Source organism: Lytechinus pictus, chromosome 1 (assembly GCF_037042905.1).
Source record: "Lytechinus pictus isolate F3 Inbred chromosome 1, Lp3.0, whole genome shotgun sequence".
NCBI classification, from domain to species: domain Eukaryota; kingdom Metazoa; phylum Echinodermata; class Echinoidea; order Temnopleuroida; family Toxopneustidae; genus Lytechinus; species Lytechinus pictus.
Window position 1 is genome coordinate 37,930,668 of NC_087245.1, and position 17,455 is coordinate 37,948,122.

The 17,455-nt window shown below is 33.9% G+C and overlaps 1 protein-coding gene across 1 annotated transcript in view; it reads right to left on the bottom strand.

Annotated features, from left to right (window-relative positions):
- The window catches only part of LOC129261228 (uncharacterized), a 20,192-nt gene extending 8,092 nt beyond the window's left edge, over positions 1-12,100 (bottom strand). The window contains exons 1-6 of the mRNA XM_054899288.2: positions 11,618-12,100; positions 3,173-3,305; positions 1,655-1,766; positions 1,042-1,226; positions 437-587; positions 78-149 (exon numbers count right to left, since the gene is read on the bottom strand). Of these exons, the coding sequence (XP_054755263.2) occupies positions 78-149; positions 437-587; positions 1,042-1,226; positions 1,655-1,766; positions 3,173-3,305; positions 11,618-11,823 (859 nt within the window). The 5' untranslated portion in view covers positions 11,824-12,100. The remainder of the gene's footprint in view (positions 1-77; positions 150-436; positions 588-1,041; positions 1,227-1,654; positions 1,767-3,172; positions 3,306-11,617) is intronic.
- Between the last annotated feature and the right edge of the window lie 5,355 nt (positions 12,101-17,455).

A 17,455-nucleotide genomic window follows, 5' to 3' on the forward strand; every position in this document is an offset into this window, starting at 1 on the left:
AAAAATGAATAAAATCTGGGCCCTGCTTTTTCTTCGTGATTATTTCACATAGGTTGGATATGAATATTGATACTTACCATACTTCTTGTTGAGCATGTTTGTAACCTTTGTGCGGAGGCTATCCCTGTCAAGACATTCTTGTTTTTCGTCTATGACAGAAAAAATTAAAACATGATAGAAATTTCTGGGTTGGTATTTTTAACAAAGTTGTATAAAGTAAAGAATAGAGGGACGGTGCCAATCTCTTCCATGTCAAAATTTTGAATATCTATATATACATATATGTACTCTAGTGTAAACCCTCCCACTGGTACATGTTCCTGTAACTCTTTCATCAGTAACTCGTTGGTTTAATTTCTTTGGGATTTATTTCTTGGGTTCTAGCTGTATAAGCAAAGCTAAATTGATTTAATACAGAAAATACATGTACATGTACCTTTTGTCCCACTGAAAATTTCATTTAGCATGAGGGTTCCCATCTGTTTTTGAGTTGTTGCTTGTATCTTCGATGAGTATCCTTCCAGAACCCTCTCACCGTCAGAGGCTATAATTGCACATGCATAGCCGAGTTCTTCAAAGTCCTTGATCTATAATCAGGGAGCCAAAGGAGGATGTCATATTCGAGTATTACATAATTATTGCATTCTTAATATCAACAATAATAATAACATCAGATTCACAAAGGATAGCCACTTCAGTTCGAAGCAATTGTTAAACCAGTGGGCCCTACATATATGTTATTAGTATTACCCCCAAGTGCCTTTGCGCTAGTAGAAAGCAGCTATACATATTTCATTAGTCCTTATTATAACTCAACTGAATTCAATATAGAGGTATCGTTGTAGAATATTGAACAAAAGAAGTAAAATCAAAACATTTTCCCCCATCTTGCAATGATGAATTCATAAAAAATTTTATTTATGCAGCCGTGTACATGACATATTTTTTTATAGTCGTGCAAAGTTCTATTAAAAGAATGACAGTCTAAAATACTGCAAAAATAAGAGCTGGTATCTCTGATATTATTCTCCCCATACATACGATTTTGTTTGCCTTGTCCATTAGCTTCTTGGCGATGTTTGCTCTTTGCTTGTCAGACAAGTTCTCCATTTTTTCTTTGGCTTGCTGTTCGGCTAGTTTTTTGTATTTTGCCATCACAACTTTGTCCTTAGACAGTCTCTTCCACTGTACAGGTGCTTGCTTCATGGCCTTTTCTTTCTCCTCCCCTGCAACCAAAGGGTATAATGTAACATCATATTATACATGGCCTGCCAGGAGAACGGTTTCAGAACCGAAGGGGCTCCCGTTGGTAAATAAGACAGTAGTAGTAGTAGTATTGGTAGCAGTGTAGTAGTAGTATTAGTAGTAGGTGCAGTAATAGTAGCCCGTAGTAGTAGTGGTAGTAGTAGTAGTAGTAGTAGTAGTAGTAGTAGTAGTAGTAGTAGTAGTAGTAGTAGTAGTAGTAGTAGTAGAAGTAGTAGTAGTAGCAGCAGCAGCTGCAGCAGTAGTAGCAATAGAAGTTAAAGTAGTGGTGATTATATCATGAAATATAATTATATTTTTATTATCATCACAAATAATATTGTTATTACTATTATTTGTATGATTATTGTCATTACTATATATGAATTATCATTATAATTACTGCCCATACCTGACAATCCTTTAAATGCAGTACTCAAATAAGCATCATAGGCTCTGGGGCATTGAGTAACACTTCCATTGCTCCTTGGCTTCCCCTTTCTCTTTCTGTTATGGATCCACCTCTTCATAAGAAAGTAAATCAAAAAATTTTATTTTTAATTGACTAAAATCATCACTATTAAACAAGATGCCTCTTGATGTATTGGAACTGAAATTAGACACTGCAACTCATAGAGCTTTTGCACCCTCTTTTGGCAATGATATATCCTTTTCCTACACAAAAGCAATCAAAAACATTTTTTTTAAATTACAGACATGCATAAATTATATTGTTTTTTCAGATCTAATTTATTTAAAGGTCATGTCCACCCCAGAAAAATGTTGATTTGAAGAAATACAGAAAAATCAAACTAGCATGACGCTGAAAATTTCATCAAAATCGGATTTAGAATAAGAAAGTTATGACATTTTAAAGTTTCACTTATTTTTCACAAAACAGTGATATGCACAACTCAGTGACATGCAAATGAGATGGTCAATGATGTCCATTGCTCACTATTTCTTTTGTTTTTTATTGTTTGAATTACACAATTTTTCATTTTTTACAGATTTGACAATAGGGACCAACTCGACTGAATCATATAGTTTTAAGCAATGCTAGTTCCAACTGTTCATGGAGGAATCAAGCATTGTTTCACTTGACAATGAGGAGAAAATTTGAATATTTCATATTTCATGTAATAGAATACAAAAGAAATAGTGAGTGGATGACATCATCAGTCTCCTCATTTGCATACCGACCAGGATGTTCGTATAACTGTTTTGTGAAATTAAGCAAAATTTTTAAAATGTCATAACTTTCTTATTTCACATCCGATTTTGATAAGGTTTTTAGTGTTTTTGTTTGTTTGATTTTTCTCTTTTTATTCAAATCAACTTTTTGTTGGGGTGGACTTGTCCTTTAACAATTGAAACAATATTTCATTCCATATCACAATACATTCACATTTTGGAAGTATATACTTCAGGCTTTACCAGATTACACGCAACTTTAAACTAAGCTAACTGTAAACTCTAAAAAGACGGTAAGGGGGGAGGGATGTCGGTGCTATGGCTATGTTTGGTGAAAATCCAAGGTGCCAGAGTTATTGAATGTTCATGTTTTAACAGCTTAATACTGTGATGTCACATACAAGCAGCTCAGGTAATATAATTAAATTTGTGTAAACCATTCAAAATGGGAACATTTAATTTACATTACACAACATATGGGGTAGCTACTCACATACAGATAAGACATCACAATTTTTTTCAATAGAAATGAGTAACTTTCTTAATCTTTGATGGATTTTCATAAAATCTTCACAAATAGGCCCTATTTTTCTCAAATTTTCTGCTTTTATTAAAATCAATCCTCATGGTGAACTATTCCTTCAAAAGCTGGAATGGATTAAAACTACCTGAATGGTAGAAGGGAAACTGTTGCCAACAACTCCTAAACGTAGGAATTATATAAGTGCACAAATACCTTTATTTGTGAAGCAGACACCCCTGTTCTTTTTGATAGCTTCAGCACTTCACGTTTATTTTTTGTTGTTGAAACATTGTTCAACCCGTTGTTGAAATGGGCCTCCAACTCTTCTGCTATTGCTGCATCTATTCTGAAATGAGAAATGTTCAATTATGTTTCACATGTATTGATTCCTCAAACCAAATATGGCTGGAGGTAAATTGCCATATTTGGTCTACTTCCCTCTTGTTCACTTAGTCTAATATCATTTTATCTACTAAATATTCAGTCCGATTGGCCTTAATGCATTCCATCCAATCACCAACTGGTCTTCATCAATTTTGTAAAATGAATAGGCCTAGCTACTTACTCAAATTTTTCAGTTCATCTAATATTAATTTGGTCCAATAGCCATGTCAATTTATTTTAATTAGTCCACCTGTTATTACCTTCTTATCATTTACATTTTGTCTAAAAATAATTTCGTCTGATTATCATTTCATCCACCAATGAGTCATCAGTCATATGATAATTTTGTCTAATCAGTGCCATTTGGTTCAATTCACATGGTCTAAAGTTCACTTGGTCCAATTTCTTCCTGTGTGTTACCAATAATTGATTTATTCATGATATTACAAATGAATACATGTACATGTATATTGTAGGTGATGGTATTTTATTCAGGTCTGTGTTCTGTCTATCTTTTTATTTTGCATGTCCGATTTTCGTGGAGAATTTTGAATATTGGTTTATCAGATACATATATTGTTTCAAAAGTGAACTCCCCCCAAACATTATTTATTTTGTTTTGTATTTTGTATGGTTGGTAGTTGTTTATAACAAATTATAACAAAAATCTGTCTACCTGTATTTAAAACACAATTTCAATCTATCTCTGACAAGAAGTACCAATGGCAGGTGAAAGGCAGACATGCAGTACTTGTACACCATTTGCAAAAGGTTGAATGATTGATAGGTATAGCTATATTTTTACCAGCTTGTTGCTATAACAACATAATGCCTAGCTAGACTGTAATATCTCGAGAATCGAAATATGTGTACCAAGACATGAATTAGTCCTGAAAGTGTCTGTGTTTGCAGACTAAAGTGAGTGGGGTTGGTCATAAACAGCCCACATTCCTGGAAAGTGATAACACAAAGCATTCCATTTATGCATACTGCAAGGAGCAAGGGAGTTTATGGTTGTGACCTGTCATCCTTTGAAATGTTAATAGTAAATGTACACATGCATGGACCAACTACATTCATGTTGATGCCAGGGTTGAGACAGTTCCCCAAAGAAAAGTTTGTTGTAAATATTGCAGAAAAAATAATGATACTTGGTGAAGGTTGAGGAAAATTAATTACAGATTAAGGAAGTTATTAGAATTTTAAGTTTTGGATTTGTGATGTCATAAACGAGCAGCTGGCCCACGATACATAATATTATAAAATGCATAAATTTCAATTTGTTAATGATTTGCTGCGACTTATTTTGGTTTTCTTTATTAGGAATGGGTGTGAAATTATTTGTCTATTAACATACTGAATGTATGTACATTAAGAACCAATTTTCTGAAAAGCTTCTTTAAGAAAAGTTCTTATGTATTTTGTTATGTGAAATTAGGTTTTTCAAATTTTCCTCTAAGAACTAGAAAAATTGGATTGACAACTGATTAAGTGCATTCGATATTTATTGCTGCAACTTATTTCATTATAAGGGAGACATAGCCTATTATTCACAGAAGTATGACATAATGACAAAATTTATGATTTTATGTAATAACATAAGAAAACGGAAAGTGGGGATGTGACATCATCAGCCCACCTAATGAATATTCATGATGACTGTTTTCACAAAATATTGCTAAACTTTAAACTTCAATAACTTTATTATTTGTCATCCGATTTTGATGAAATTTTCGGCATTTTGCTCAGTGAGTGTATTAAGATATAAATATTTTCAGCCGGGACCATCCCTTTAAGTAATAAGTCTTCTACCCTACATACAGACAGTTTGTACTCCTGACCCATTCCATGACCATACACCAAAGAGGAACAGATCTTTCTTGTATACCGGTATACTACTCCAGTTGGTTATCTTCAGCGATATTTATATTTCTACATAATTCTTTCTACCTTTAAGAAAGATTGATTTTCTCAGATCTTTATTATGTTAATGATATTGCTTACACACTCATGTATATATATACAGTTGAGGCTGAAAGTTTACATACACCTATGGAATTCAGTGAAATTTGTTCCCTTGCCAAACATAATAAAATTTACTATATCTTCAAAAATATAAATACTGCCTTGACAACTATGGTATCAAATGAAAGAGCGTATTAAGCTCTTTCACATGATTGGGATGCCATTGGGATTAAAGTATATTTCAGGTGGAATTTTCTTTTAATAAAAAAAGTAATAATCATGCCAAATGTATTCTTTTGTTATTATATATTCAAAAATCCTTTCATAGAAATATATAAATGTCAAATCTATGATTTGTATTACATTTTCTATCATGATATGTCACCACTGAACAACAAAAATGTAATCTGAAATGTTTGTGTTGAGAAGTAATTAGCACAAATATGGAATATTTTTGTGAAGTTTTTATTTTTTATTTGTCTATTAAAAATATGAAGATTTTTTTTGAAAAATGACACCTAAATATTTTTCAGCTCCTGATGACAAAACAATATGACGAAGGGGCATGAAATAGTCATTTGTTTGATATCAAATTTGTCATGATAGCACAAACATTTCATAAGGTACAGTAAATTCTATGATGTTTTGCAAGTGTCAACTTTTTTTTTTGAATTTCCTGGGTGAATGTAGACTTCTGGCCTCAACTGTGTGTTTGTGTATATATAAATATATATATATATACTTTTTTTTACCTGTGAGAAAAATATATATATTGTACACGCCTCAATTTATATTGTTTGTATAAGTTCCATTTATAAATATTGTAATTATTGTTTACTACTTTACATTGTTCTGTTAAAAATGAAATAAAACAAATTGAATCGAAAGATTGATTAAATATATTGGAACGTACATGTAAGCAACATTGTTCACTGTGTCTTCGTTGTTAGTAACACACGCTTTAGGCCATTGAACACTACCTGACTTCCACAATTATACCTATATTTGAAGAGCGCAGTTGGAAAAGGGGTTAGGTCCATTTCAATTTGGTTGCAAAAGGGGTTAGGTCCACAAAGAATTATTTGGGAAAAGAATATTTGACAAAATATGAAGGCAGGTAGATTTCTTTTATACCCAATTTTATGTTCACATGGTAGGGTATCATGAAAATTTTGTTTCGCACAAGAATATTGCAATATGGGATAATAAAAAAAAAAGATTTTCTTGGAGTGAACCTAACCCCTTTTGCAACTAAACTCTTCTGAAGAGCTCATTTGTCAAAAATGAGTTAGGTCCATTTTTCATTAATTTTTATTTTTTCTGTCTCAAAACCTATCGATTTTTAGTCGCTCTGATAATACCAAACAAAATTGAAATTCACATTAAAACATGAATAAAAGTGGCAAAGAAAAGTCACTGTTTTATTCAAAAGAGATTGGATTCTATTCAGTTTGCTTGCAAAAGGGGTTAGGTCCACAATGGTAATTTTTGAAGAAAAAAAATAGAAAAAATTTGGAGACAGGTAGATTTCTTTATAGCCAATTTTATGTTCACATGATAGGGTAGTACACCATGGCAAATTCGTTGCTCATAAGAATATTAAAATAAGTGAGAATAAAAAACATGATTTTCTCGGAATGGTCCAAAGTGGATAACCCCTTTTGCAACCAAACTCTTCATTTCACCACAAATATTATAGAGAGTTCATTAATATATCATAATTTGTTATTATTATTGTTTTAATGAAAGTTATATTAGTAGTAGTATAATTAATATATTTATTATTATCATGCCATCGTCATCATTCATCTTCATCAACAACATTGTTATTAATCATCATTATTAGTATCATTTTATTGTTATTATTACATGTATTCTTATTATTAACACTCTGCATTACATGTTTTGTGCAAATAATTATATTAATGAAACATGCTTGGAAGCTTGTATGAACGCACAAACTCCAGATAGTTTATGTCCAATTGATCTTTAAAAAAAGTTCAAAGCTCTGTTGTCCATTGACACAACTCCCTTTGTTGTATGACCACAAACCCATCACCTGTTTGCACAGATTGATGTGGTACTTATCCTTGCATTGTGGTTACTGTTCCTCCTAAAAGACGATAAGGGGGTATACTTTAACCATGGACTCAATCCAACCTCCTGCTCAGGTAATCGCTTCCTGATTTAAGGTGCACATAAACTTTCTTTTTCCCTATTATTTCTTGCAAAGATATACCAAGTTGTACATCCAAAAATAATTTAGGAAGGACTTCTCTGTCTCTTGAAGGAAGGACACAGCTTGCTTTGTATCCCGTTTTAGGGAGTGCTAATGGCCATTTTGGGGGAGTACCTATTATATGTCCAGCCTTCATAATGTTACCCCAAGGAGGTGATATCTCCTTGGTCACCCCCACAATAATATTGACAACTGAACTCACATATAACTTGCGTAAACGTTTGATTGCATATTCATGTGGGACTATAATATACACATATATCATAGAGCTAGCTCTATGCATACATGTATATGTATATCGAATATTATAACACTGAACACCATGCTACCATCTATAAAAACAATAGTGTTAATCATTATTATCAGACAAAAAAATCTCCAGATGTGTAATAATTTTGTTATTTATTATCAAACTACGTATAACATTGGTACAGCAAGCAGAACACACAAGTCACTATAAATGACAGATGACTGAAGGCTATTTTTCAAATTTGAGAAGAAAAATTCTTCGGTAGTAATTATTTTGTTTAATATACAAAAATGTAATTTGGTGTTATTTTGAACGTGTTATTTTGAACCACTTTGTTTAACTAAATTTTATGTAATATGGATGTATTATCATTTGACGGGCGCATCATTAATTATTGAAACAAGAAGTTTTCTAGAAGTGATTATACATGTATCATTCATTCCATCTATATTTTTTTTCACTCGTGTGTCTTTTATTTGGGGGATGTGCATGTTTGGGGGCAGGGGCGTCGATCCATTTTTCAGATGGGAGGGGCAAAACCATGAGTCAGAAATCAACATTACAAAGGCGCTCGATCGCATAAAACGAACGAACTCTCACACACTAAACACTAATGAAAAAGGGGTATTGCCTACTGTATTCGCTACGTCCTTATTATAGAGTCCGATTTGAGCGAGCTCGAGCTGTGTGGGAAGGTGGGCGGTAATTAAATGGATGGTCCGGGCTGAAGATATTGGTATCTAAATAATGTAAAATGCTGAAAATTTGATCAGAATCGGATAACAAAGTTATTGAATTTTAAAGATTTGCATTAATCCGGTGAAACAGTACTAGGCATGCGCCATGAATATTCATTAGGTGGGCTGATGATGTCATATCACCACTTAAATAATTAACATGTCCGATATAGGCCTACTTGTTTAGGGGTCAATTCAGGGAATTCTTGTGAAGGGTACCGTTTTGTTTCCAACGCAGATAGGGTTTTACACGCCAATTCTTGCTAAAGGGATGCTCCAGACTGAAGATATTTATATCTCGATAAATAAAGTAAAATTCACAGAGTAAAATGCTGAAAGTTTGATCCAAATCGGATGACAAAAAAGGAATTAATTGAATATAAAGATTTGTATTATTCCGGTGAAACAGTTCTAGGCATGTCTTGATGAATAATCATTAGGTGGGCTTATGATGTCTTATCCCCACTTTTTTTTTTTTTTTTTTGTATTTTATTATATGAAATTAGGTTTGTTCAAAAATTGTCTACCAAGAACTAAAACAATATTGAATTGACAATAAATTGATCAAGTTTATTAGTTATTTCTAGTGCTACAACTTATTTCATCATAATGGAGACACATCATTTACACATCTATAAGACACATCATTTACACATCTATAACTTTGTTGTTTATAATCCGATTTTGATAAAATTTTCAGCATTTTGCTCTGTGAATATTTCTCTACATTAAGATACAAATATCTTCAGCCCTTAAGAGCTGTGCATTTTCCAAATAATGGAAAATACTTGTTTAGAATGCTTTTCGAAACTCCTTGGTCGCGACTGTTATCCACTCGTCAATCGAAGCCCGCCCCCCCCCCCCCCACATATACACATTGATATAATATTTTTCATACCATCTTGCAATTTTAAATGCCTTTTTAGCAGTTGTAAATGTTTAAAAATTTAATTCTTTAAACAGAAAAAAAATATCTACATGCACTTTCTTCATTCCTTGTTTGTTTAATTTACATTGAGCATCTTAATTCTGTGTTTTTGGTTTTAATTTGTCTTAATTCTGATCGTGACTTTGATTTCCCAATCTTTATAGTTCTGTTTTTCTGTCAATTTCAAAGAATAATTTGCGCTATGAAAAAGAGTATTATTATCATAGCCAAAAGCACAATCCATATCAATGTTTATACTGCAGATTTCTTTCAGAAATAATCCAACCATAGAGCTATTACAGATTGCTCTATGATCCAACCATCCCTAACCTACAATCATTCACACGTATTTGGATACAGGGAAATGTTTATGGGAGTTGAGCAGCTCGGTGCCTACAAGTGGTTATTAGTCTTATCTTAAAGACTCTCTTTACATAAAATAAAAGCAGCTTCATTTTGAAATTACACTTAAAGTACTTAGCATTAGTACTTTGGCTAAACTTATAGTTGTTTTCATAAATATGGTAGGCCTACAGGTAATGCAATATTTTATTTTCTACTGTCTAGTCACAATATGAATGGATTATCTTTGCAACGAATGCTTTAATGGTTTTAATTTTAATGTGTTACATCTTCAATGGTGGAGAAAATATTTAAATTTAGCAATTAAAAAACACACACATAATTTTGGTCAAATTAGAGGGAAGCACCCCCCCTCCCCGAATACTGTAAAGTGGTATTGTTCCAGCAATTTTCACTCACTTGCTCAGCTATAAAGGATCTAATAATTAAATCACAATGAATTTGAGCATGATCGTTTTACAAGTTTGAAAATGTGCAGATATGTTTTTATTATAAAATTGTGTGCATTCATGCTAATTTCATTCCATAACATCAGCTGTACAGATTTCTTTTGGAAAAGAACAATGGCAAAGGAAGGTGCTAGCTCATGTACATGAAGGGATGATATAATGACGTACAACCTTATCCCACAAATGATGATTTATTATGATGGTATATATGATAACAATTATACTAAGGAAAATTAAAAAATAATCATAAATTTTTCTAAGCGCTGTATACTATTACAGTATTATCCCGCACTTTTCATGGTTTTAGTCCTGCCTGCTGATGATGATCTGATGCTCGGCATTAATTTCAAGGCATTTCTTCCTCCTGTATTACCTATACAGTGTATATGTCATGCATAACATGGCATATATACATATAACATATATACTGTTGGTCAGTTGAGTTGAGTTGAGGGAGAGTGAAATACTCTCATTTATTTCTTTCAATTGTATATATATATATAAAAAATGTATGTAAAAATATACAAATACACATTTGAACATAAATATACAAATATAATTATGAAACATTAAGATGAGATTTTTTTAAACAATGAAAGAAAAAGGTGTCCCCAAAAGCCTCAAAGTCTTGAAAAAAGGATCCCAAGAATAAAACATAAGAATGATCACAAATAGAACAGAATACCGGAATGCGTCGCCACAACAGATCATACACAGAGCTGGATACATGTAATATGAGCTGAGCTGACTTTCAACAGAGAGTCAGTTCAGTACAATTCATTACTTCATTTATTCAAAAGTTCCATATAAAAATGACATAAATTCACATGTTCAAGAAGGCAATGCTCACATTTCTATATGGTATATATTATCATAAAACGAGAACAAAAATAAGCCATCACGAATCATTGAAAATTGAAATCTAGGCATTTTATATTGCATAACATAATTATGTGGCAGCTGCTCGTTCATGACGTCACAAATCCAAAACTTAAAATTCTAATAATTTTCTTTAAGTTCTAAACTTCTAATGGATTTTCCTCAAACCCTCGCCAAAATGTACATACTCCCTACATAATATTAGGCCCCAATTAGGCTGAGTTATATTCTAAACATAGACCCTAACCGTATGCTAACGTTATAACTCTAACTTTAGTTCCTGGCGATAACTGATACAGTGTACGTCTGGAGAAATTGCGCGCGTTTTTTTTTTTTTTTTTTTTTTTTGCTATTACAACAAACTTTTCCTAAGGGTGAACTTCCCCTTTAACTCAAGTGTTGAAACGAGGCTCACAAACAGAAACAATGATTTATGCGTAGAAGAGCAGTAGTAATATACTTACTTGACATTGGGAGTGGTACTCGATCGTTCAACACCGTCATCATCATCATCATCATCATGGTCATCATGGTCATGCTCTACGTCTGTCGGCGTCAATGCGGGCAATTCACGAGTCTGGGGATCTGATCTGCTAACGTTGTCGATAGTGCTACGGGATGGTTGGTCCCAGATATTTGTCTGCTGTAGCTCCAATTGTAATTCCTCCATCTTTTTTAAGATATTGCTCGAATTGTGCCTCAATCACTTTGGTTGAATGATGAACGCTTTGCAACCAGGCGCGACGTGCAGCTAGCTAGATATCAATTCGTAATTTATATTACGGCTGAACTGGCGACAACTTATAGTACCGTATCAAACGGCAAAACTTTTTCCACCAATCAGCGCGCGTAGCTAGCTGACGGTTTTGGGAGCTAGTCTTTGCGTTCTGGCTGCAGACACACAAAATCACCATTTCGCATAAGCAGCCAGTGCCATATGTCACGATGATCCCGAACTCAAGAATTTCGTCCTTTATTGCAGACGAACATGACGTTAATTTCAGGGGCCGCGGAACGGTTTTCAAAGTGGGGGGGGGGGGGGGGGGCTGAGCCAAAAGTGTGGGGGGGGGGAGGCTGACCATGCAAAAAATCACAATCCTATGGCCATTTTTACGTTTTTGTACACGGTTTTGAAAAAAGTGGGGGGGGGGGGGGCTGAAGCCCCCCAGCTCCCCCCCCCCTCACTTCCGCGGCCCCTGAATTTCATCTCAAATAGAAAAAAAAGTTGGAAATTAAACTAAGGAAACAGGCCTAACATTGCAAAAATACGCCAAACGTATTACAGCTAGGTAAATTTCGCCCTCTCTAGTTAGTTTTCTATACAATTATTACAACTTTCGGCCTAAAGTGCAACCATGGACACAGTCCATGTAACAACATTAGTTTTAATTTTCTGCCCCCCCCCCCCCCCCCATGGCGTATCTAGTGGGAGGCAAGGGGGCACGCTTTTTTTTTATTTGGTGGAAAAATTTCATTCGGGGATGGGTCATCATAGTTGTTTTTTAGATGGTGGAAAAAGTTAATTCAGGGATGGGGTCATCATAATTGCTTTTTATATGGTCGAAAAAGTTAATTCAGGGATGGGTCATCATAGTTGTTTTTTTATATGGTGGAAAAAAAAGTTAATTCAGGGAGGGGGTCATCATAGTTTTGTTTTATATTGTGGAAAAAAAGTTAATTCAGGGAGGGGGTCATCATAATTGTTTTTTATATGGTGGAAAAAGTTAATTCAGGGATGGGGTCATCATAATTGTTTTTATATGGTGGAAAAAGTTAATTCAGGGAAGGGGTCATCATAGTTGTTTTTATATGGTGGAAAAAAAGTTAATTCAGGGAGGGGGTCATCGTACTTGTTTTTTTATATGCTGGAAAAAAGTTAATTCAGGGAGGGTGTCATCATAATTGTTTTTTATATAGTGGAAAAAGTTAATTCTGGGAAGGGGTCATCATAGTTGTTTTTATATGGTGGAAAAAAGTAAATTCAGGGAGGGGGTCATCATAGTTGTTTTTTATATGGTGGAAAAAGTTAATTCAGGGATGGGGTCATCATAATTGTTTTTTATATGGTGGAAAAAGTTAATTCTGGGACGGGTCATCATAGTTGTTTTTTATATAGTGGAAAAAAGTTAATTCAGGGAGGGGGTCATCATAATTGTTTTTTATATGGTGGAAAAAGTTATTCAGGGAAGGGGTCATCATAGTTGTTTTTTATATGGTGGAAAAAAGTTAATTCAGGGAGGGGGTCATCATAGTTGTTTTTTATATGGTGGAAAAAGTTAATTCAGGGATGGGGTCATCATAATTGTTTTTATATGGTGGAAAAAGTTAATTCAGGGAAGGAGTCATCATAGTTGTTTTTATATGGTGGAAAAAAAGTTAATTCAGGGAGGGGGTCATCGTAATTGTTTTTTTATATGCTGGAAAAAAGTTAATTCAGGGAGGGTGTCATCATAATTGTTTTTTATATAGTGGAAAAAGTTAATTCTGGGATGGGTCATCATAGTTGTTTTTTTATATGGTGGAAAAAAGTTAATTCAGGGAGGGGGTCATCGTACTTGTTTTTTTATATGCTGGAAAAAAGTTAATTCAGGGAGGGTGTCATCATAATTGTTTTTTATATGGTGGAAAAAGTTAATTCTGGGAAGGGGTCGTCATAGTTGTTTTTATATGGTGGAAAAAAAGTTAATTCAGGGAGGGGGTCATCATAGTTGTTTTTTATATAGTGGAAAAAAGTTAATTCAGGGAGGGGGTCATCATAATTGTTTTTTATATGGTGGAAAAAGTTATTCAGGGAAGGGGTCATCATAGTTGTTTTTTATATGGTGGAAAAAAAGTTAATTCAGGGATGGGGTCATCATAATTGTTTTTTATATGGTGGAAAAAGTTAATTCTGGGATGGGTCATCATAGTTGTTTTTTATATGGTGGAAAAAGTTAATTCAGGGATGGGGTCATCATAATTGTTTTTTATATGGTGGAAAAAGTTAATTCTGGGATGGGTCATCATAGTTGTTTTTTATATAGTGGAAAAAAGTTAATTCAGGGAGGGGGTCATCATAATTGTTTTTTATATGGTGGAAAAAGTTATTCAGGGAAGGGGTCATCATAGTTGTTTTTTATATGGTGGAAAAAAAGTTAATTCAGGGAGGGGGTCATCATAGTTGTTTTTTATATGGTGAAAAAAAAAGTTAATTCATGGAGGGGGTCATCATGATAGTGTTTTTTTATATGGTGCAAATACCGTTAGTGTGGAAATATATATATATTTGGGTGGTATAGTTCAGGAGTGATTCACCTATTCCAAAGGATATGGTCTCTGTATAATATTTTTCATAAATTAAAGTTTTTGGCAATATTTTGCAAGTTGCATGGTCTGTTTGAAGTTGTACCTGGGGACTGTTGATGTCTTAATATTTAAACATTGGTGGTAAGATTTTATTTATATACACGTTAATTCTTCACGTTAAGTTGGTAGGCCCTATTCTGATTAATTCACTGTCGTATCGAGGGGGACTTTGAAGGCTCTCGCCCCTCCCCCCCCCAAAAAAAAAAAATCACGACCAAGAAAAAAGAGAAAAGCCAAAAGGTGAACTTTTATTATTTTCAATATATTTTGTCAAAATCTATCACAAACATTTGTTTTGTTTAATAAAAATGTACGCGTGCTTAACAAATATTACAAATCATAACTGAAATAATTTGAAAATTCTTAAACGTTTAATATAACATAGAAATTATATTGTGAATTGTTTTTAATAACCATTGACTTATTGTGTTTTTAAAAGTTTTATTATGAATAATTTAATCAATCTATCACATGCATTCCCCTGTTATTCATTCATATTTATCAATAACTTACTGTGCAAATGGAGGTGAATAATTTAATTTTCTCTGTATTTTTTTTTTACAATTTATTTTTAATTTATACCCTGTGAAGCATGTCGTAATTCAGTTTTTACTGCGATACATGTCTACTGATTAAACCATTAAATGAAATGATGGCAAATCGAGGGGGGTGCACAGCCGCCCGTGGCCCACTCCCTTTGAGATGAACAACTATTTCTTGGGTGTTCCATTATATGAAATATTGCAATTTTATTATCATTGTCAAGTGAAACATCGATTACTTCTTCCCTGAACATGTGTACTTAGCATTGATTAATACTATATGATTAATAAAGTCAAGTTTGGTTCCTTTTTGTCATATTTGTGCAAAATGAAATATCGTAAAATTAAAACAAAAACGTAGTGAGTGAAGGTCATTATCGATTGTCTCATGTCACTGAGTTGTGCATATCACTGTTTTGTGAAAAGTAAGCGAAACTTTAAAATGTCATATAACTTTTTTATTTTACATCTGATTTTGATGCTAATTTGATTTTTCTCCATTCAACATTTTCGGGGGGTGGACGTGACCTTTAAAAGGAGACCATATAAGTGAATGTGATGTGATTAATCATTTTTTTATGTAGGATAGTTCGATTTTGGGTAAGATAAGTATTGCTATTATTTCGTCATATTTTTCAATCGTTTTTTTTTAATGAGTTTGCTCTTAGATTATAAACCTAAACACCAATGGCGTATTGAAGGGGGGGGGGGGGGGGAGACAACGAAAGAAAAAGTAGTTAGTTTTTGTAAATTATGTTAAAATATTATGTCACAAAATATATCTTTTATTTTGAAATGGTAACGAATTTTGCTTGCTCACGAATATTTATAATTTGTTTTGCCCGTACAATTGTTCAGCCCACTCATTTTTTGTACTCAATATAAAATAATTGAAGAGGAGAAAAATATATATCATTAGGGCACTGGCGGATCCAGGGGGGGGGGGGGGGCAAACCGACCCGTGCCCCCTTTTGAGAGGTACAATTACAAAATATTAATGTAAAATGCCGTTAAAACAAAAGTGTGCCCCCCCCCCCCTCCGCTTGTTAAAGCGAAGACCTTTATTATTTTGTTTATTTGCTTGTCAATTTTTTCCTCGGGAAAAATATGCCCCCCCCCCTTTGGAAAATCCTGGATCCCCCTTCATTAGGGGTATCGGAAAACGGCGGGAAGGGAATGGATTCGAAAGTACTGGGACACCAACAGTCCTACTAGAAAAAAAGGAAGAGATTCCTATAAATTTAGTTGTTATCTAAGTTGCCTCATGTATGAAGCAACTTACCCCTTTTGGTCAAAATACATGCACAAATGTGTGAAAATATATTTTCTTGCATCAGAAAGTCAGTATAAAGTCCAATCAAAGAATGCACCAATAAGTCATAAAATATCAGTTCTTGTTATGGGCGGGGGAGGGGGGTTATACTCTGGCCAGTGGCATTATGAGTAAACAAAAGTGAGCGGCGGACGGGTAAAAACGTCTAAACAGTGGCGAATCTAGCAATTATTCAAAAAAGTATTTTTCTTGTGACAGATATTTAATATTTGAAATAAAAATCTGATTTCACCCCCTTGTCCTATCTTTTTTTCTACCCCCCCCCCCTTCCATCAGTCGTGGATGGAACTTGTTTGCAGGGGTCGGGGTGGCTAAAGCTATCAGCCCCTAAGTTCCCTATATCTGTAGGCCATGACTATATATGGCACCCTTCCCCTAAATTTTGATGTTTGAAGCCATGGGCGAACCATCTACCCCTGATGGACCAGCGCCGTCTGAAATAAAATGATGTCTCCTTTTGTCAGAAATACAAACATGTTCTTATCATTCACCTAGCTCGTAGCAATCACTTTCCACCTTTTTACATAGAGCTAATAGACCTTTTTATATGGTTAGGATTTGGACCAATGTCGGAATCCTTTACTCACTTTTCCCTGCCAATTTCTATTCGTAGCTTGAGATATTGGTACACATGCAATATTTAATAAGAGTAGACAAATTGTCACTCTGGGTTCTTCCTTATTCTTTACATCTACCCCTCCCCCCCACACACACACACCCTCACACAAACCCATATACACACAATGAGTGATTTCTAGTTCAGTGTTGACCTATTGATGCTTGTGTTAAGTCTATTTTTACAAGAGTATAACACCAAACATAAAATAAATGAAGATGGTCCTGAAAAGTCACTCACTAGTTGTTCAGGTGTCAATAATGTGATGTGGATCAGTTTTACAAACTCAGAATAGGTTTTGGAGCTAGGGGAAGCAATCCAAATTCCAACATCAACACCGAAACCACCCATTGTGATTAGCCAGATTTTTCTATACATTTTCTGGGATCCGTCAATACCTAACAAAATGTGAACCCATGGCTGGGTTGCTTGGATTACTTTTTTTCCACGATTTTTTTATTTATCA